At 52.0% G+C, this 21,016-nt stretch overlaps 1 protein-coding gene across 2 annotated transcripts in view; it reads left to right on the forward strand.

The window, feature by feature from the left end:
* The first annotated feature begins 4,632 nt into the window (after positions 1-4,632).
* The window catches only part of MFNG (MFNG O-fucosylpeptide 3-beta-N-acetylglucosaminyltransferase), a 26,668-nt gene continuing 10,284 nt past the window's right edge, over positions 4,633-21,016 (forward strand). The window contains exons 1-5 of one of the 2 annotated variants that reach the window (XM_006890143.1): positions 4,633-4,887; positions 15,492-15,540; positions 15,858-15,960; positions 16,606-16,759; positions 19,698-19,783. In XM_006890143.1, coding sequence (XP_006890205.1) covers positions 4,633-4,887; positions 15,492-15,540; positions 15,858-15,960; positions 16,606-16,759; positions 19,698-19,783 — 647 coding nt within the window. Of the gene's footprint in view, positions 4,895-15,491; positions 15,541-15,857; positions 15,961-16,605; positions 16,760-19,697; positions 19,784-21,016 lie in introns of both variants that reach the window. The other variant, XM_006890144.1, reaches the window with a different exon arrangement.

Raw genomic sequence — 21,016 nt, forward strand, 5'->3', positions numbered from 1 at the left:
CTACCTCCTGCAGTGCAGAAGGACTGGGGGGTAGAAGGCAGTGATGGGTGGGTGCTGCTGAAGGAAGGCAGCCCCATACCCGGGAGTGAGACATACACTGCCCCCCCCTCCCCTTTGTCACTGCAGCCCTATCACAGCCAAGCCACCTGGGCCCTGGAAATTCTCCTTCGCTTTTTTGGGATATGCTGGTTTCCTTTATTTTAAAATGTCTTTCTGTTGAAACTATACACACAGCACAACATACCAGTCCAGCAGTTTCTATGTGTAAATTTGGTGACATTGATTACATTCTTTTTAAGTTGTGCATTTCCACTTTTCTAAATGATTTTCCCCCATTCATAGGAATCACTACTTCCTAAGGTTCCTGTCTAATATTTTGAGGTACTATTGTTAGTTTACATCCATATAGACAGATCTTAAAAGAGCATACTGTTCAAGGCTGATATTATTTATTAGATAAATACAGCTGTTGTCTGGTTTTCTGAAGACTTCAGAGGTGATTTTTGGCTTACAAATAATCACAGAACAATAATTTCAGGAGTTCACCGAGCAAATACAGATTTAAAAAAACATGGATCCTATGAGAATTTGAAATTCTGTTCTGTACTTCCACCCTTTTGACCAAGATTCTTCGATAGACTCTTAGAATGTTTGGTGAGGGTAGCCGGGCACCATCCACGTCTTCTGGTCTCATGAGAGTGGATGGTTGTTCATGGAGGCAGTTAGAGACACGTTCCGTTTCTCCTTTCTAATCTTGACTCTCCCTCCTCTGCACTTACTTCCTCATCAATAGAGATTAATCACACCTTGGCTGGGCAGCCTTAGCTCTCATCATCATAAAGTCACTCACTGTTTCCTCTGCTTGAGTTACTTTACGCACCTCAATCTTCATTGTCCTTTGAGGACTGGCAGAGACACCACCTCCAGGAAGCCTGCTTGCTCCTCTTGGCAAATAGAAATTCCCCTGGTCTGTGCCTTGTAAAATGCCCTGTGGCAGGATAGGGGGCCTGGATGGCTCTCTCGGTGGGTGACTGTGGGCTCCCTCAGCTTGAGGACTGGTCACACTTATTTGGAAAACAAGCCTCTCTCCTGTGTGTGTGCTCAGCCTGTGGACATGGGAGTTGGTGAACATGGTGTGGCCCAGTTGCCTTCACCCAGACCCCATGTTAAGTGTCCACCTTTCCGTGGTGCTGAGAAGCCCCAGGTTCACTGCCCTAAGTAGATTTCTACTCAGCAATCCCGTGACAATAGAATCGCTCCATAGGGTTTCAAGGATGTACATCTTTATGGAATTAGACGACCTCATCACTCTCCAGGGAACGCTGGTGACCTAGTGGTAAAGAGGCGCAGGGGAGCTCTGGTGGCCTAGTGGCAAGAAGCTGCACTGCAATCCCAGAGGCGCACGGTTCAAATCCACCAGATGCTCTGCCGGAGAAGGAGGAGCAATATCCTCCTGTACCGGTCAGATCTGGTTTGACGGTACACACACACAAAATAATAATAATTTAAAAAAAAGGCATAATGGCAGTTCAAAGGTACATGGTTCGAATCCCCCAGCTGCTCCATGAGCAAAAGGTGGGCAAGTCTACTCCTGTGTGATTACCACCTCTGAAAACCCACTGGTGGGTCAGCTGTGGGTCAGTAATCAGCAACATCTTTGTTCTGTGATGACGTTAGGAGGTTGTTGGATAGCAGATGAATGCTTTAACCACTGCAGACTGGTACCAGAGAAGCCTACTAACCCATGAGCCTCACCAAGTTATATTCTTGTCCCATCCAGACGATAGCTGTACTCAGAGGTGAAGTGACTTGATCAGAGCCACACAGCTGTGTGGCCCAAAGCCTGGGATTGGCCCTTGGTGATGTTCTGAGAGGCCAGTCTGGGAGGCGTGGCGTGTGCCTGGCACCTAGTAGGAGGCTGTTTGGATGGTGGTAACTTTCCTCATCCCACAGTTGTTGTTAGGTGCTGTCGAGTCGAGTATGACTCATAGCGACCCTATGAACAACAGATCTAAACCCTGTTCTATCCTGTGCCATCCTCACACTTCCTGACACGAGCCCATTGTGGCAATCACTTTCAATCTGCTTGGTTGAGGGTCTTTCTCTCTTTGACCTACCCTGCACCTTTTGAGCATCATGTCCCTCTCTGAAGGAATAGCCCCTCCTAGCAACATGCCCAAAGTACGTGAGGCGAAGCCTCATCGTTCTTGCCTCCAAAGACAACTCTGGCTGCACCCTCTCCAAGACATAATGTTTGTTCTCTTGACTCTCCATGAGATGTTCAGAGCTCTTCTCCAAAACCACAGTGCAAAAGCATCAATTGTTCTTGGTCATCCTTACTCACTGTCCAGCTCTCAGATGTGTAACAAGGGATTGGAAAGACAATGGCCTAAATCAGATGCACCTTAGTCCTCAAATGGGCATCATTGCTCCTCAGTAATTTGGAGAGTCTCCTAACTGCAGACTTTTCTTCATTTCCTGACTGCTGGTACCAAGGGTGTTGATTGTGGACCTATGTAAGATGAAGTTGTTGACCATTTCAGTCTTTTCTCCATCTGTCAAGATGCTACCTATGGGTCTAGTGGTAAGAATCTTTGTGTTTTTGACAATTGAGATTCACCAACCAAGTAATGGACACTGACGGAGCTGCTGTTGTGTGCCATGCACTGGGGAGCTGGTCAAGGGCGTAGCCTTGACCTTGCTGTGAGGAAGACTGTCAGAAAAATGTGCATCAGAGAAAGGCCCTCACACCCAAGGGACAGGGTTAGTAGACTGGGAAGAAGAGGAGAAGGGTTTACCATTTAAATAGAAGAGAGAAGGCTTCAGGGAGGAGGTGACATTTATATAAAGATTGAAAGTGGAGGAGAATGATGTGTGTTTTGGGGAGAGTGTGTCCCAGGTGGAAGGGGCAGCAAATGTCAAGGCCCTGCCTGGAGGATGGGAGCGCTGGGCTCCGGAGTAGAGAGGGTCGGCAAAGGTCAGTAGATGACGGGACTGTAGCATCAAGGGGCCAGTGTACAACTTTTGGTGTTTGAGGGAGGTGGGAGCCAGTGGAAGATCTGAGCAGAGGGGGGTGTGACTGGCTTTGTGGAAGATGAAGCAGAGAGGGTGTGTGGGCCCTGCCTCTTGCCCTCCCTGGGGAGAAAGGCTGTTATAGAGTATACCAAGGGAGGTAAGACAAAGATGGTCAGTCATAGCTGGACAAGTGACCTCGGCAGACCTCCTGTGATCCAGATGAGGAACTTGACTCCTGTTCCCAATCCCACTGTCACTGAGTTGCTAGTTCATCTCAACTGTGCCCTGTGTCCTCAGCTCCGGACTGGGAACAGTAATCCCCATGCTGTCAAGACCCAAGGACTGTAGAGGCTCCCAAGGTTGGAGAGGTATCAGGGAGGGCTTCCTGGAGGAGGTGGTGGTTGGTGATTGCTGTCCAGTTGAGCATGACTCATAGCGACTCTATGAACAAAAGACCTAATGCCTTTCCATAACTATGGTCATTTCTCCAAGTTCATAGAGTTTCCAGAGGCATGTGGTTTAGGAAGTGAATGCTACTCTTGCTTCCAAAGCTGTTTTACAACTGGGAGCTCCGCAAAACACTGTCCACATTGGGAAACCATTCTGGTATTTGATACCCCAATGGCACAAGGTTCAGCATCACAGCAAACCCAGGTTACCTCATATAGCACATTGACAAAGAGTGATGTGCAAAGTGGAAGAGTGTTCCTCCAGATATAACAGCACTGGTCTCATTTAGCAGTGGTTAAGTATCGTTGAGTTGAATACTACTGAGAGTAAGCTTTGCACAAAAGACCTGAAGTCTGTTCTATAGCTAACATCATTTCTGTATATTTATAGAGTTTAGAGAGTTTGTAGAGTTTCCAGAGGCATCCAGTTTAGGAAGTGGATGTCACTCCTGCTTCCCAGCATAAATCAATCTGGAAGCTCATGCAAACATGGCAGATAATGGGCAACCATTGTGGCATTTGACAAGACCATGGAACAGCGTGCAGCATCCAAGCACACCAAGTTGTTTAGTTCAGCACGTTAAAGTCCAAAGAGAATTCAGCCTGGTGGAGGGGACGTGGAAGAGCACGGTGGAGTATGTGGAAGAGCTTTCAGGAAGAGGCACATTGTGCACGAAAGCTGGGGGCTGGTGGGTAGAGAGGAGGCTACAACAGGGTAATGGATCCGCCCAAGAGGACAGGTCTCTGGGGAGTGGAAAGGCCAGAGGGCCCCTCCCTTCCGTCCCTGCTTTGAAGGTTTGGTTGTCACTCGGCCTCCACTCCGGCAGCTGGAAGAGCTGGGGCTTCCCCTGTGCAGCAGGAGCCTCTTTTGAGTCACCTCAGGCTCCCCAGGCAGCCCCGCCCCTCGGCCCCTCTCTGGGGACTGGGGTGGAGCCAGGCTGCCCCAGAGCCGGGGAGCTGGCTGAGGAGGCTGGGGAGCAGGTGGAGGCTGGCTGCTGTCTGGCTTAGCCTTGGAGTCTCGGCCCCCGGCTGCCTCCCCTGGCCTGTCCCCCCCCCCCCCCCCCGATGCTGGGCAGACTCTGGCCTCTGCCAGGCCCCTCTCCTGCTGGGCTCCACCTCCCTGTCCCTGTGGGATCTGGGGGCTGAGCTGCCAGGAGTCTGGGCACTGATGCAGCGCCGGCTCCTGAGGGTCCTGGCCGGAGCCCTCCTCACTCTCCTGTGCATGGGACTCCTGGCCCTGCAGCATCGCTCCAGCCTGTCCCCCCATGGGGTGTGGGTGACCCTCGAGGCCAGCCCGCCGAGCCCCGAGTCCCCTGAGCTGCAGATGCAGGACATCTTCATCGCTGTCAAGACCACCCGGGCTTTCCACCACACGCGCCTGGAGCTGCTGCTGGACACATGGGTCTCCAGGAGCCGGGAGCAGGTGACCAGTGGGCACAGGGGACTGGGGGTGGCCTTTGGCCTGAGGGGGTCAGAGAGGCCTTTCCCCTGGCCTAGGGTCCCTGGTGGCCTCGCTCACCTGTCCCACATGGGCCCACCTTTCCGTTCCTTCTCCATGTTCTGCCTCAAGAGGGGTCTGTGGCCTGGCGCCACAGCTCCTGGTTTGTACGCCAGGCTGGACCCCTACCCTTTACTCCTCCTGGGAGTTCTCTCTTCTCCCACTCCTGCCTGGCCTGGCCTGAGCCAGAGTCACTGACGGATCCTGACCCTGACCTCTTGACCACAGGCCTGTCCTGTGGGTGGTGTGGAGGGTGTGTGTGCTGGGATGGTGGGAACAGAGGTGTGGTGAAGGAGGCCTGGCTCCTGGAGTGTGTGTCATGGAGTATGCATGTGTGTCTGTAAATGAGTGTGTAAGAGTGTGTGAGTGTAGGGTGTGTGTGTGTGAGAGAGAAATGGGCATAAGAGAATGTGAGGGGGAGTGACTTGGTGTTTTGGCTGGGGTGTGAGGATGTGTGAAATGTGTGGGTGTGTGAGTGGCTCTGTGGGAATATAGGACTGTGTATGAGAGTGGATATGCGTCTGTCTGAGACGGTGAAGGTATGTGATAGTGTGTAGATGTGATTGTGGGTGTGAGAGTGAATAGGCGTGTGAGAATGTACGAATATGATTTGTGTGCATGAGTATGTGTGAGAAGACGTGAGAATGGTTGTGTGAATATACATGTGTGTGGAATGGGAGTTTGTACATGGCAGTGAATGTGTGTACAAGAACGTATGTGTTTACAGGTATGTGAAAGAGTGGATGAGTGTGTGTGTGTGTGTGTGTGTGTGTGTGTGTGTGAATCTGTGATGGGAATTTGACTGTGGAAGTGAGTATGTGTGGATGGGAATGTATGACCGTGACAGTGAGTGTGGATTATGGGTGTGTGCACAGGAGCCAGTGTGTGTGCTCACGTGTGTGGAGCCAGTATTCAGTGTTGGCTGTACTGTGACAAGAGGCATGTGGGCGACAGGGGTGTGTGGCTTACGTCTCGTGGAGGTGGCAGCTTTGACAAGCAGAGTCCCCTCCAGTCCTCCCCTTCCCAACACCCACGACCCTCTTTTGCAAAGTCAGTGATTTAGGGGCATGGGGGGCATCTCTCTCTCTCTCTCTCTCACACACACACACACACACGGTCCCCCACTCAGGACTCTAGTGGGAGGGAGTGACTGAGCCTTCAGTGGGTCAGGAGGCTCCCAGGAGGTGGTACGTAGACGTGATCAGGGCCACCTGGGTAAGGGGCACCCCGTGAACCTTAGATTAATCCTCTGCTGGAGCCCCCAGTGCCCCGGGCTCTTCCTTGGGGCCCCACAGAGCTTCTCAGATGGGGAGGCTCTGGTTCTGAGGGCGGAAGCTGTGGAGCCCGGCCCTCCCTGCAGACCTTCCTGTTTATGGTGCCGTGGCTGAGTGTACCCGGAGCGGGGCCTGTGTGGCCCGAGCTCTTTCCTGTCTAGTCTTGGGCTGGAAATGATGAGGAAACTGAGGCCAAGGAGGGGGACCTGTTCTCCAGAGTCACCGAGAAGGCCTGAGTGGACCTGACGACATCCTCCTAAGTTAGGGTCCTGGAGCCCAGAGCTGCCCACAGGACCCCACTACCTGGGTGGGTCTTTGGGCCCCTAGCTGGGCGAGCAGGACTAGGCCTGTGGCGGGAGGTGAACCCTGAGACCCTTCTGTGTCACTCCCCAGCCCCTGTCCATTCTGATCTGGTGAACGGGGCTCCCTGGCCCACCTGACAGGGTATGTGAACAGGGTGCAGGGTCTCAGGACTCCATGTAATCCCCATACCTCTGGCCCCCAGCCATCCAGATGCCAACTGGTCCGGCAGGGAGTACCTGCCCTCTACTCACATCTGTTGACAGTGCCATCGAGCAGATTCCGCCACAGATGACAGGGTCAGACGGCCCTAGAGGGTTTTCCAGGCCCGAATCCTTACCACAGCAGATAACCAGCCACGGTGTCAGACCATGTTGACGGGCTGCTTCTTTTTCACTGACCCTCTACCTTTCAAACATGATGTCCTCCTCCAGGGCTCCTGCCTGTTGTCAGCTGGTGCTCTCAAGTCAAGGACAGCTCACAGCAACCCTAAAAACGACGGACCTGACCGCTGTCCTGCGTCCTCCTCATCTCTGACGCACTTCACTGTGCCCAGCCATCTCTCTGGGGATCGTCCTCTCTTTCGCTGACCTTCCGTGCTAGGTGGCTGCACATCAGAGGCATTGCTTTTGTTAAAGCCCTGACGACCCCAAGTGTTTGGATTCAGCACAAGGGGAGAGTCTAGAAACCTTGGGTTTCGAGGCTCACTTGAAAAAAGAAGGGAGCTCTGGTGGCCTAGTGGTAAGAAGCTGCGCTGCAATCCCAAAGGCATGTGGTTCGAATCCACCAGCTGCTCTGTGGGAGAAGGATGGGCAGTCTCTTCCCATGAGATTCACTGACTCTGAAAACCCACCAGAGTCAGCTATGAGCTGGTTCCAACTTGATGGCACCTGACAACAACAAAGGAGATGCTCAGATGATGAAGGGGTTAGAGGTTGGGGACACCACCAGGGTCCCCCTTTGGCCTGTCTCTGTGCTCACCAGCCCAGCGGGCCCCCCTTTGGCCTGTCTCTCTCTGTGACTTCGGCCAGGGCTCTCCCCTTCGGTAGACAGGAATCCTCGGCCTCTCTCCGCTCTGCCCTGAGCAGCGGGCCTGAGCTGGTTAACCTTGTGCTGGCGGCCACCCCGGCTGGTTAAGGGCTCAGTGGCAGGTGGGCCTTTGTGACAGAAAGCTGGGGCTCGTGGAAGGCTTTTGTCCCAGGCTGAGGGGGTGGGCAGGGAGGCGGGTGGGAGGCGGGCCCCAAAGCTCCCCTTCTCTGCAGCAGATGGTCTCCAGCGACCCCCTCTCCCGATCCCAGCAGGCTGCCTGTCCCTTTGTTTTCTGGCTGTGAGAGCTTAACTGGTGTCAGGGGCCCTCCTTACACAGAACAAACCCAGCCCAGGCTCCCAGAACACTCTGTCACCTCCGCTGTACTCCCTCCTCTGCACCCTCTCAGTTTCCAGGGATGGAAGCCCCAGCTTCAGGTACCTCTAGTCCCAGGGCTCTGCTGAGGGGGTGCTGACCCCTTCCCTCACCCCTCTGTCTTCACAACTGTCCCCTTACAACACTCTTATTTATTCCATCAGTCAGTTTCCCGTCAGCAAAGACTTCTTGGTCCACGTGGTCCATGCCCCCAACTTGAGAGAGTTCCCTGTTTGGTGGCAAAGCTTCACCAGGGAGCTGAGCAAGGCAGATCTGACTTAAGTTTTAGGGGATCTCTTGGGAATTGTGTTGAAAATAGATTTGGGTGGGGGGCAGGACAGAAGCCGGGTTTGGAGATGCCAATGTTGGAATCGCTGGTTTATTGGTGGGTATAAAGTTAAGAGAATGTATGGCATCACTTGGCATCACCTTTTAGGTGCCAGGACAGGAGGCAAACTGGACCGAGGTGGCAGCTGTTCCTAGGAGGGGCCCTGAACGTAGTGTGAGGAGTTATCAGGGTAGGCTTCCTGGAGGAGGTGCTGTCTGAGCTGGGAGAGGATGGGGAAGGTAGTGTTCCAGGAAGAAGGTGCAACATGTGCAAAGGCTGGGCTTGGGGCAGAGCGTGTGGCATCTTTGAGGAACCGAAAGACCTTTCAGCTAAGAGAAGCCGTAGGAAGGGGCAGGACAGGACAGGAAGTGGTGAGCAGGGGCCACCACTGGAGGGTGGGCCTCACAGGCCACACTCAGGAGGCTGGCCTTTGTCCTAAAGGCAGCAGGTTGTGGCAGGGGGAGTAACTGGATTCCAAAGTTAACAGGGAGGGGCAGGTGTTATGTGCCTCTGGTCTTGGCAGGAGAGTGGATCTGAAGGACTGAGGCAGGGCTTGTTAAAGCCTAGTGAGAGAGAACAGCGGATTAGGAGAAGGCCTGTGGCCAGGCTGGCCTGCTTTGGGGTGTGTTGAGAACGTATGCAACATTTGTTTCCATTTGAGCATGTTGTCAGAAGGGGCCAGTACTTGGAGAAAGACATCATGCTGGGAGAGGTGGAGGGTCAAGGAAAGAGAATCCTCAACCAAATGGATTGACACAGTGACTGTAACAGTGGGCGTGAATGTATCAGAGAGACACCGGGCCGGGCCGGGCTGCTGTGGATTGTGCTTGATGCCATGACACCTAATAACAACAGCATATACACCAAGACACACACTAATAATTTGTTGTTGTTGTTGTTATGTGCCGTTGAGTGGCTTGACACTCATAGCGACCCTATGAACAACAGCCCTAAACTCTGCTCTGTCCTGTGCCAATCACACTGTCTCTGACACACCCATCCCGATTACCCCAGTCACTGAATCAATCCACCTCATAGAGGGCCTTCCCCTCCTGCGCTGTCCCTCCACCCTCCCAAGCATGATGTCCCTCTCCAAGGATCTGTCCCTCCTTAGAACATGTCCAAATTATGTCAGACGAAGCCCCAGAATCCTTGCCTCCAAGGAGCAGCCTTGTTTAACTCTCTCCGGGATGGATCTGTTTGTTTTCTTGGCAGTCCATGGTACATTCAGTACTCTTCTCCAGCTCCACAGCTCAAAGGCATCAATTTTCCTTCTATCCTCCCTAATCATTGTCCAACTCCCTGATGCATATAAAGTGATTGCAAAGACCATAGCCTGTATCAGATGCACCTTAGTCTCCAGAGTGACACCATTGTTCTTCAGTACCCTGGAGAGATCCCTAACAGCAGACTTTCCCGTCGCAATACATTTTTTGATTTCTTGGCTACTGGTGCCAAGAGTGTTGACCGTGGAGCCAAGCAGACTAAAGTTGTTAACAATCTCAATCTCTTCACCAACAATCCTGATGCTGCCAATTGGTTATTCTATACCAGAGAGGTGGTGGCCTGGCGGGTGGTAAGTGGCGCTGTTACCCAGAGACAGGTGGTTCAAATCGCCGCTCCAGGGGAGAAAGATGGACCATGTCCTTCCATGCAGCCTCTGGAAACCCACTCCAGGGTCAGCTGTGAGTTGGTTCTGTCTTGACAGCAGTGAGTGAGTTATGATTCAGGGCCACCTACTACTGCATTATTGAAGCTGTGTATCTACTGGCCCTCGCCCTTGACTCCTATTAACATAAATACATGGCTCCCAGGCGTCCTACCCAACCTCTTGAGCTGCCAGTCAATCTGATCTCACCTAGCTAGTTCTTTAAAAGCTAATGCTCAAGGCAAACATCCTTTACTAATTAAGCTTGTTTAGGTTAATTAAATTGAGACTAGCTTCATGGAAGTCTTTCTAATGAAGACTTCAGGGGACTTTTTTTCTGGTTTAAAGTTCAGAGGTTATCTCTGGGTAATCATTTCTGGGGTTCACTTAGTCCCAATTATGCTGGAAAGCCTGGATTCTTTGCAATGTAAAATGCTGTTTTGCAGTTACCCCCTTTTGATCAGAATTCTTCTAGGAAATCTCTGGTCAGATATTCAATAATGGTAGCTGGGTATCATCTAATGCTAGTCTTATAAAGGAAGTTGGTCATGGAGAGAATCGACCACTTGAATCCACAAGCTGCTTGCGGACAAGAGATGGGCAGTCTCCTCCTGTGCAATTTACTGCCTCTGAAAACCCAGTGGAGGGTTGGCCAGGAGTCACTTCTGACTCCACTGCACTCAACAGCAATTATCAGTAACAACTCACTTGTTTTATCCTAGCCCTCACTGCCCTTCCTTTGTTGCTCCAGGCGGACAGAGATCAATTGTCCCTGGAATAAACAGCTGTTTGCCACCTTGTAGATCTCGGGCGCTGTGCAGCAAACTAGGAGATAGAACAGAAACACTGAGCTGATGAGCTGAAAGTTGATTTGCACTTGCATGTACATTAAACCCCGACCCCTTGAGGTGTTTGCTTGCCCATAAGCTGAGTGTGGATTTCTTGGGGGAGAAGCCTGCTGGCCTCTCATCTCTTCCCATGCTCAGCTTTGGCTTCCATCTTTCCGGCCTCCTGTACCTCAGTTTCCCCTTATACAAGATGCTGAGTCTGGCTTCGCTGCCCAACTCTTCCTTGTCCTTTTCCATTTTCATGGCCATCTTACCCCCATTTTATAGTTGAATATGAACTTTGAGCTGTGGTGCTAGAGAAGAGTTTTGAACATAGCATGGACCGCCAAGAAAACAAATGGCTCTGTCTTAGAAAGGATGAAACCGAGTCTCTCCTAGGAGGCAAGGACTTTGAAGCTCTGTCTCACATACTTAGGGCATGTGGCCAGGAGAGACTGGTCCTTGGAGAAGGACATCGTGCTTAGAAGGGTGGAGGTACAGCACAGGAGAGGAAGACCCTGGATGAGGTGGATTGACACAGTAACTGGGGCAGTGGGGGTAGGTGTGTTGGAGTCAGTGAGACTGGCTCAGGACAGGGCAGACTTCAGAGCTGCTGTATATAGGGTCACTATGAGTCACAGGTGGCTCGATGGCACATGTCATCAACAACAACAAACTGAGGATCAAGATAGGCGGCCGTTCTAATCTAAACAGCTAATTTCTAGGAGGAAGGAGAGGTCTGTGAATGAACAGAGAGGACATCACGGCTGGATACGCTGAGCTTGGCCAGAGAACTAGTTCATGGATGTGGCCTGATGGGGAGGTGGGGGGCTTTCAACAGGTGAGAAGCCTTCTCCTTGGTCTTCACATGGAAGGGGTTCGCACTGTCCTGGTGGGAGCTGAGTGGAGCCCTTGACCTGCTTCCCCAGCAACAGGGGAACCCACACTTGGCATGTCTGTGTGTCATTCCTTTCTCTCTGTGTCTCTCTCTTCCTCCCTCTCCCCTACTTCCTCTCACCCATCAGAGCCTTACCTCTGAGGGCCAAGAAATTCCCTAACGATGGTGATTTCCACACCGCTGGCGTGACACAATGTTGGTCATCTCAATGCACCACTTGTCCTGTAGGAGAGTTCTGGTGGTCCGGTGGGCAGCACTGTCACCCCAAAGGCACCCCATGAGGCCACCAGCTGCTCCTCAGGAGACAAGCAGCCAGTCTCCTCGCATGTGACTCACAGCCTCTGAAAGCCCACCGGAGGGTCAGCTGTTGAGTCAGTTCTGTCTTGACGACCATGACTGACTGACTCATCCTGTTACCGTCACCTAACAGCAGTTCCTCTAGGTGAGGGTGGAGGGCTGATGGCCTGGCTTTGACTCCCAGCTCCGTGTGACCTCAGGCAAGTCACGCCACCTCTCTGAGCCTCTGTCTTCTAAGCTGTGCTGAAGAGGATAACGTCTAAAACGTGTAAGAAGCACTTGCCATCAAGTCTGGCACACCTGCAGACTCGGTTGTCATGATTTTTCTTTAAAGCATTTACTTCATTTTAAAAAGAAACATGACAGTCGATTATGATTTCTCTAATAATCACATAAGCATATAACTGGAGTTTTTAAATATTTGGGTACTTTCTAAGTGGTATAGCACTGGTCTGTGCATTGCTGTACAGAGGTAACTCGTGGTTGCTGTGATGCTGAACACGGTGACACTAATGTGTCAAATGGGATAATGGTTACCCATGGTGGACAGTGTTTGGTGGAGCTCCCCGATTAAAACAAGCTTGGAAGCAGAAGTGGCATCCACTTCCGAAATAGCTTGCCTCTAGAAACCCTATGAACCTGGAGGAACAGTAAAAATTATACAAATGTTTAGGTCTTTCATTTATAAGGTCGCTATGAGTCATCTACGATTTGACGGTACTTAACAACAACAACATGGGTATGACGAGCCAGAAATGCTGGTCACTCTCATCTGATTCCTCTGTTAGTTTTCTGGGGCTGTTGTGACAGATGTGCTTCCCTATCCACCTCTGTTCAGAGGGAGCTGGATGTCATCATACTAGGTAATGTGCCGTATCTGAGATGTTTAAGGCTCCTGTGTTTCAGTCAGGCTCTGTGGACCCGTCTCTAAGAAGGTGACATCTCAGCATGTGGGTCTTTCCACACGTACAGTTGGATTCCTGACACAGTGGTGGAGGTTGGGGGCCGTCAAGTTGATTCCAACTCCTGATTCGATGTGACCGAGGAGAAAACTGCACCACAACCTTGACGGAAACAAATTGCCAGATCTTCCTCCTGACAGAGTGTTAGAGATGCAAGGATGCAGGTGGGTAGGGAGAGTGTGTGCCTGAACCCTGGTATGGTGGGTTGAGGGCTCGGTCACTAACAAAAATGTCAGCAGTTCTAATCTACTGCTACTCCCAGGGAGAAAGTGAAGCAGCGGCTTCCATAAACCCTCTGGACAACCACCTGGCCAGCTGACTGGAAGAGACTCACGTTCCCATTCCAAAATAGGTGACCCGATGAGTGTGAGAATTACCAAACAATATCATTGACATCACATGCTAGCAAGATTTTGCCGAAGATTTTCCCAAAATGACTGGAACAGCACATCAACAGAGAACTGCCAGATGTGCAGGGTGGGTTTAGAAGGGGTCATGGTACTAGGGATATTGTAGCTGATGTTAGATAGATCTTGGCTGAAAGCAGAGAGCACCAGAGGAATGTCTATCTGCATTCCATTGACTATGCAAAGACATTTGACTGTGTGGATCATAACAAACTGTGGCTGACTCTGAGAAGAATGGAAATCCTAAAACACTTGATTGTACTTGTGCGAAACCTATACTTGGACCAGGAGGCAGTCGTCAGAACAGAGTAAGGAAACACTGCATGGTTCAAAATTGGGAAGGGTGTACGCAAGGGATGTGTCCTGTCTCCATACCTTTTCAATCTGTATGCAGAACAGATTATCCTGGAGTCTGGGCTCTACGAGGAGGAATGTGGCATCAGGATTGGAGGAAGATTCATCAACAATCTGTGTTATGCAGATGACACACCCTGCTTGCTGAAACTGAGGAGGACCTGAAGCACTTGCTGCAGAAGGTCAAGGACTGCAGCCTTCAATATGGATTGAAGCTCAACATCAAGAAAACAAAGATTCTCACCACTGGTCTATTAGCAGCATCTGATAGACGGTGAAGAGATTGAGGTTGTTTACAGCTTCAGTTTGCTTGGCTCCACAATCAACACTCTTGGCATCAGCAGCCAGGAAATGAAAAGATTAATTGCATTGGGAAAGTCTGCTGTCAGGGACCTCTCCAGAGTTCTGAAGAGCAACAATGTCAATCTGGAGACTAAGGTGCGCCTGATCCAGACCATGGTCTCCACAATTACGTGTTATGTATCAGAGAGATGGATAATGAGTAGGAATGATAGAATGAGAATTGATGCCTTTGAGCTGTGGTGCCAGAGAAGAGTATTGAATACATGAACTGCTAGGAAAACAAACAGGTTTGTCCTGGAGAGGGTGAAACCAAGCTGCTCCTTGGAGGCAAGGATTCTGAAGCTTCTTCAGACATACTTTGGACATGTTGCAAGGAGGGATCTGTCCTTGGAGAGGGATGTCATGCTTGGAAGGGTGGAGGGATAGCACAGGAGAGGAAGACCCTCGATGAGATGGATTGACTCAGTGACTTGGGTAATGAGGTTATGTGTGTCGGAGACAATAAGGTTGGCTCAACAGAGCTGTTGTACGTAGGGCTGCTATGAGTTGCAGGCGACTTGACGGTATATAACAACAACAGTAACAACAACTCTATGAGGCATGGCTTTTCATTCTTTGTCCTAGAAGGGAGGGCCAGGTGGCCTGGTGGGGAAAGGGCTGCACTGTTAACCCAAAGGCCGGCAGTTTGGATCCCCCAGCAGCTCGATGGGAGGGAGATGGATAATCTCCCGTGTGATTTACAGCCTCTGAAAACCCACTTGGAAGGTCAGCTCCGGGTCTGTTCTGACTCAGTGGCTCTCACACACACATGCACAGAGAGGGTCACTAAGTTAGAATGGACTGGATGGCAGTGAGTGAGCCACGTGCATATAGAAAGCCTGGCGTCTCAGTGGTCAGCGCGGCTGCTGACTGAAAGGTGGATTAGATCTCACTGTGGCTCTGCAGGAAGGCCTGGCCGTCTGTTGTCCCAAAGATGGAGCTGTTCTGCCCTGTCCTGCCTCTGGCTGCACTCTGCTCACTCTGTGTGTGTGTGTGTGTGTGTGTGTGTGTGTGTGTGTGTGTGTGTTGTGGGGGAGGATAGAAGGGGAGCTGTGATTCTGCTGAGGCTGTAACACAGCAGGGCCTGTGGTGCGGGTCTGTGAAAAGGGTGATGGGGGGCGGGGAAGAAGAACGAACTGGGGAGGAGGGTAGAGAAAACAGTGCAACAATGAATGAATGAAAACTCAAAATCTCTGTAAATGTTCATTAAAACTAATAAAATTTAATAATAATTTTTTTAAAAAAGGGTGATTGGGTGTGAGAGAGATGGGCTGGTGTAGTCCATGGTGCTGAGGGTGTGTGTGTGTGTGTGTGTACACTGTATAGGAGGGGGTGGCTGAAGGGGTCACATGGTTGTAAAGGCAGGGCTGTGCCTGTCATTGAAGGAGGACAGTGTGTGTCCATCTGGGCAGACGGCTCCCAGGGGACTTGGCTGGCAGCTGACTCACACCTGGTAGACCTGCGTCCTGACGCCTCCTTTTTCTCCCCAGACCTATGTCTTCACTGACAGCCCGGATGAAGGCCTCCAGGAGAGACTGGGTAACTGTCTGCTTGGGTCGGTGGGGCGGGATGGGGGGTGGCCTGTGCCCTGGCCTGGGGACTCCTGGGGACACACAGGGATTCCCCTTTGCCAGGAGAGCAGAGTAGCCCTTTTCCCTGAGAACTGTGTGAGTGTGGGGACAGGCTGTGCAGGACAAGGCCCTGTCGACTGTGGATTAGCTCTGTGGTCCTGAGCGTGGCAGCTTGCTCTGGGCTTCAGTTTCCCCAGCTGTGAAACGGGAGTAGAGGGGCGGCTGGGGGCTCTTGGAGACCAGGCCCTGGTCTGCATTTTCATGATGACCCTCTCGCTCCCGCAGGACCCCATCTAGTGGTCACCAGCTGCCCTGCAGAGCACAGTCACCCAGCCCTGTCCTGCAAGATGGCCGCTGAGTTAGATGCTTTCCTGGCCAGTGGGCTAAGGTGAGAGCTGCGGGTCTCTGGGGATGAGGGTGGCCTTTGTCTCAGGCCAGCCCTGAACAGGGTCTTGTGAAAAAGTGAAGTGGTCTGGGGGCCAGCCAACCAGCCATGCGCTCTGTTGTTGATGTGACTCAATGACCCTGAAGTACAGAGTAGAAGTAACTACCCTGAGGCTGAAATCTACACACACACACACCAGACTGCCACACCTTTCTCCCTCCGGGCAGCTAGACTGTTCTAACCATTAACTTTCAGTTAGTAACCAGACACTTTAAGCACTGTGCCACTAAGATTCCTCCATCTAGGCCCAGACAGTGTCATTATGCAGGGCCTGGCTCCTGGCACAGTGACTGTACCTGCCTGGCCACCTACCTAGCTGGCAGTCAGTGTCCAGTGTCCAGTGGGCTGGAGAGCCAGGCTGGATTGAAATCTGGCTGTGTGGCCCTAGGCTAGAGTGTTAACCTCTCTGAGTCTTGGTCCTCCCTCCGCCCCCTCGTGTGAGGCCCATCTTTTTCATGAGCTTATGTGAGATGTGGCGTGGTACCCCCAGGTACCTCTCCTGCTCCCCTAATCCCTCCTCCCTGATGGTGGGTGGGGCACACGTTGGAGGGGTCCTTTGAAGCCCTCCCCCCCGTTTCGTTCCTGCAGGTGGTTCTGCCACGTGGACGATGACAATTACGTGAATCCACCAGCGCTGCTGCGGCTGCTGGCCAGCTTCGCCCCGGCCCACAACGTCTACGTGGGCAAGCCCAGCCTGAACCGGCCGATCCACGCCTCAGAACCTCTGCCCCGTAACCGCACGGTCAGTCCCTCCCTCTGCCCGCTGCCCGCTGGGCTTGGGCAGGGCCAGGCCTGGAGTGGGGCAGGGTGGAGAGAGCTGGGCTCCGGGCTTCAGGCTAGTTAGTCTCCATCGGTTTCTAACCTTTACCTCTGCGAGCCTCATTCTCCTCTGTGAGATGGGAAGACGGTTCCAGCACAGGAAGGGCACAGAACTGGCACTCGGGGCACGTCTGTCACCAAGGGGCGGTACCTGCCTGGCTCTGGTCACACAGGTCCTTGAGCTGGGGCTTCCTGATTCCACCCAGGACTATGAGCTGCCTGCTCTCACGTGACTGTTTAAAATGTACAGGCTGTTAAAACGCTGGCATCCTGGGCCAGGTGGTAATCCCACTGCCCTGAGTGCCCCTCCCTGGGCAGCCCCTCCCAGACTTCTCCACTAACCCAGAGAGAAGCGTGGACAGCTGGCACGACAGGGGGCCCATGCCAGCTGCCTCCAGACTTGGATGGTTACTAATTAGAGCTGCCAGATTTAGAAAACTAACAAACAGAAAACTGGGGTACCAGCTCCATCTGAGATAACCAGCCATACATCTTAGTACAAGCATGCCCCAAACCAGCTTGGTTCTCCCCGGCCTCCATCAGGCTGTCCACACTGGGTGGCCCAGTCCCCCAGAGCTCCTTTATCCCCCAGGAAAAAGACAGGTCAGGGGGTCCCCTCTGCTGGGCTCCTCTCCCTCCCTGCTCGCCGACTGCTCCTTCAGAGAAGCCAGTGGCTAAAAACACAGAGCCTCAGTTTTCAGAAAGGAATCTGCTTTTGTCCCCTAATTAAGCTCCTGGGACCTGGGGTGCTGCCCTGGGCATGAAGGCAGGTATGTGTGAGCTGATTCCTCCGGTCTGGGGTCCTTCAAGCTCTGACACCCCTTCAGGCCTGGTCTTCATTTCTGAATCTTTGTCTTAGGGGGTCAGGAACCCCACTGGCTCACGCCTGGCCCTGCCACCTCCTGGCTCTGTGACTGTCAGTGAAGTCCCCTAACTGCCCTGAACCTCAGTTTCCTCATTGGTGAGAGTTGGGTGCTGCATCTTCCTTCACGGGGCAGTGTGAGCAGAGGTGAAAGGCTTAGGTGAGGTCATCTGTCCAGGTGCCTGGACCTGACACATGTGACACCAGGAAGTGTGTACGACCCGTCGCTGATGCGGTCGGCCTGCAGTGCTGTACACAGCGTGCCTGTCTCGTGTAGATCCGTGCATGCTGGACGCACCCAGGTCACTCCTCAAGCTGATCCGGGGCCCTTCTTGGCATGAACCCCACAATGGGTTCCCTGGACTCTCCATGGAGTGCAACAGACCCCAAAGTGTCTGAGCTGGTTCAGACTCTGGGGTACACTAGGGTGGGGCAGCCAAGGGGACTGGAGACCCATCCCAGCTTGGGGACCTCAGGCAAGACATCCCTTCTTAGAGCCTCGGTCACCTCATTTGCAAAGTGGGCAACAAGAAAGTCCGATACTTGATGCGTAGGACCCCCTTGGGTCCAGGGTTTGGTGGCTTTAAATGAGAGCGGGCAGGCCCAGGCCTCAGCACAGGACAGGCCCAGTCCTCAGCACAAGACAGGCCCAGCCCTCAGCACAAGACAGGCTCAGCCTTCAGTACAAGCATGGCACCATCAGCCTTCAGAGTTTAGTTCACTGTCAAAAAGTCAATTCCAAACAAGCATCCCTTAGGACAAGAGGGGACTGTCCCCGAGGCCTTCTGAAGCCGTAAATCTTGACAGAACAAACTGCCTCATCATTCTCGCATGGAGCAACTGGTGGGCTTTGAACTGCCAACCTTTCAGTTAACAGTACAGTATTTATCTCTCCACCCCACCAGGGCTCCATGTGCTCGGGGTTGGGGTACTTGTGTCTTTATAGTTGTCATGACTGCAGCTGCCTGGGAGCTGAAACTACTCACTAAAGAAGCATTTGCTGGGCACCTTCTGTATGCTAGGTCCTCAAGGGAAGCACTACTTCTGTCTGCTTGAGTCCTGTCTCCTCTCTGAAAAGGGAAACATTTCTAGAAGTCAGCTGATAAGTCTGTAGGAGGAGGACACCTCCAGGCCAGGGGAACATGGGGCTTCAGAACTGGGGCAGGTGCTTATGCTCAGAGGGGCAATCTGGAAGCCAGAGATGGGCTTTCGCGGTTACACAGCTGTCAGTGGCGGGGGAGGAAGGCGTCTCTCCTGCTGGACACCAGCCCCCCGAGAGCATCCGTTCACTGTGGGGAACCTGGTAGATCCAGCTGTGGCACAACTGGAAGCGTGGAACGTGTCCCTAAAGCCTTATTGATTCACCAGTGAATTCCCGGGTCCTCGAGAATGGGGAGTTGGATGAGGGAAGCAGTCTTGGGCTGTGGGATGTTGGTGAGATTCTTTGAGTTGGACTCAGCCCGCCCCCTCGTGCATTTACTCTGTGGGAGGCGTTGGGCTCTCTTTTTTGTTGAAGTTGTCTTCAGTTCCGGGAATCGGAGTGAAGCCATCAAGACTACAACTACAATGGGAGAAGCATTATAATCAACTACTCCTTCTAGGATGTCTGACCAACTGTGTGGCCTGGGCTGTGGACACTGTCCTCAGCAGCCCCTCTGGACCCACCGGGAGGGAAATGGAGCTCCTTTCCTGGGGAAGGAGGGAAGGTGTGCTGGGCAGACAGAAATGACTCATCTCTTTTAACAGGAATCCAGATAGATTGAGGTCTGGTTAGTGACCCCAGAACTTTTTTTTAAATTTTTTTCCCCCCAGCACTTTTAATGAGCTATATGTGGGTTTGGGTCTTGGTTTTCTGATCTGCAAAATGGGCATAATGATGACAGGCTGTAGTGAGAGTTTAATGAAGCTAGCGAAGGTGAGACGCAGCCTGGCTGTCACTTCAGTCAACCCCAACACCTAGGCTGACCCACACACACATCTTGACCTTCCTCTCCCGTAGAGATTGGTACAGTTCTGGTTCGCTACTGGGGGCGCTGGCTTCTGCATCAACCGCAGATTGGTTTTGAAGATGGCTCCTTGGGCCAGGTAAGCAGAGATGTATGGGGCAGGAGGGTGGTAAGGGCGGCTGGTGTGTGTGTGTGTGTCCTTGGCATCAGGAAGGGTTTGGAGAGGCACGCTTACAGAGCCAGACCTGAGGGAGATAGGTGAGCAGACCACTTGCCACCCCCGTCTCAGGGACCTGACTGTCTGTGGCACCCTGTCACATACAGGGGAGTCATGTAATCTCCAGTAGCCTCAGTCCCTTCATCTGTAAAATGGACCTTTTACTAGCCCAGCAGTGGTTGAAGGAAGAGTTCAGTGAGGAAATGTCTGAGCTAGCACGTGAGCAGACTGGCAGCTCTCTTCTGACCTGCAGTCCCACAGGGAGCCACACACCAAGTGTGGGGACACTCGGGGAGGAGAAGGGGCTTCTGGCTGGGGATGGGCTGGAAGGCTTCCTGGAGGAGGTGGCATTTGAACTGAGAGTGAATCCTGTTCTTTGAAGATTCGGGTGAAGGAGTCTGAGGGGAAGTGAGAACCCTTGATACGAAGTATTGAAGGAAGACGGGCTCTGGTGTTCTGAGAGGAAGTGACCTGGGGAGGCTGTTATGTATTTTGTCTTCTAAGTTTTATTTATTTTGGTGAGAATGTGCATGGCAAATCACACACCAGTTCAGCAGTTTCTACTGCACAATTTAGTGACACTGTTTATATTCTTCTAGTTCTGAATCCGTTCTTGTCTTTCTTTTCTAACTTTTCCTCCCCTATAACAGTGAACTCTTCATCTCCTGGTCTCTGAAAAACTCCCTGTTTTCACTTCCTCCAAGACAGAATTGCTGGTTCTTTTGGAAGTCTGTAGGATGTTCAGTCCTCTTCCCCAACACCATGGTTCAGAGCATCAAGCCTTCTTCTTTCATCTTTATTCATCATCTCAATTTCAGATGTATAGGAAGCAATGGAACAAGGATGGGGAAGCTTCAGCTCACATATTTGGGGCGTGTTGTCAGGATGGGACAGCCCTTGAAGAAAAGCATCATGCTGAGAAAGCTAGAGCTTCAGAGGAAGAGAAGAAAACTCTCAACAAGATGGATTGACACAGTGCCTGTAACAATGGGCTCAGGCACATTGGGGCTCATGAGAATGGCTCAGGGTAGGGCAAGGGTTGTTTTTGGATAATCTTCAGTAGAATCTTGCTTGCATGTGAAATCAGTGAGATTGTTCTGTAGTTTCCACATTCTGTTGGGTCACCCTTCTTTGGGATGGGAACAAATATAGATC

Source organism: Elephantulus edwardii, unplaced genomic scaffold (genome assembly GCF_000299155.1).
Source record: "Elephantulus edwardii isolate Elephantulus edwardi_28Jun2011 unplaced genomic scaffold, EleEdw1.0 scaffold00086, whole genome shotgun sequence".
NCBI classification, from domain to species: domain Eukaryota; kingdom Metazoa; phylum Chordata; class Mammalia; order Macroscelidea; family Macroscelididae; genus Elephantulus; species Elephantulus edwardii.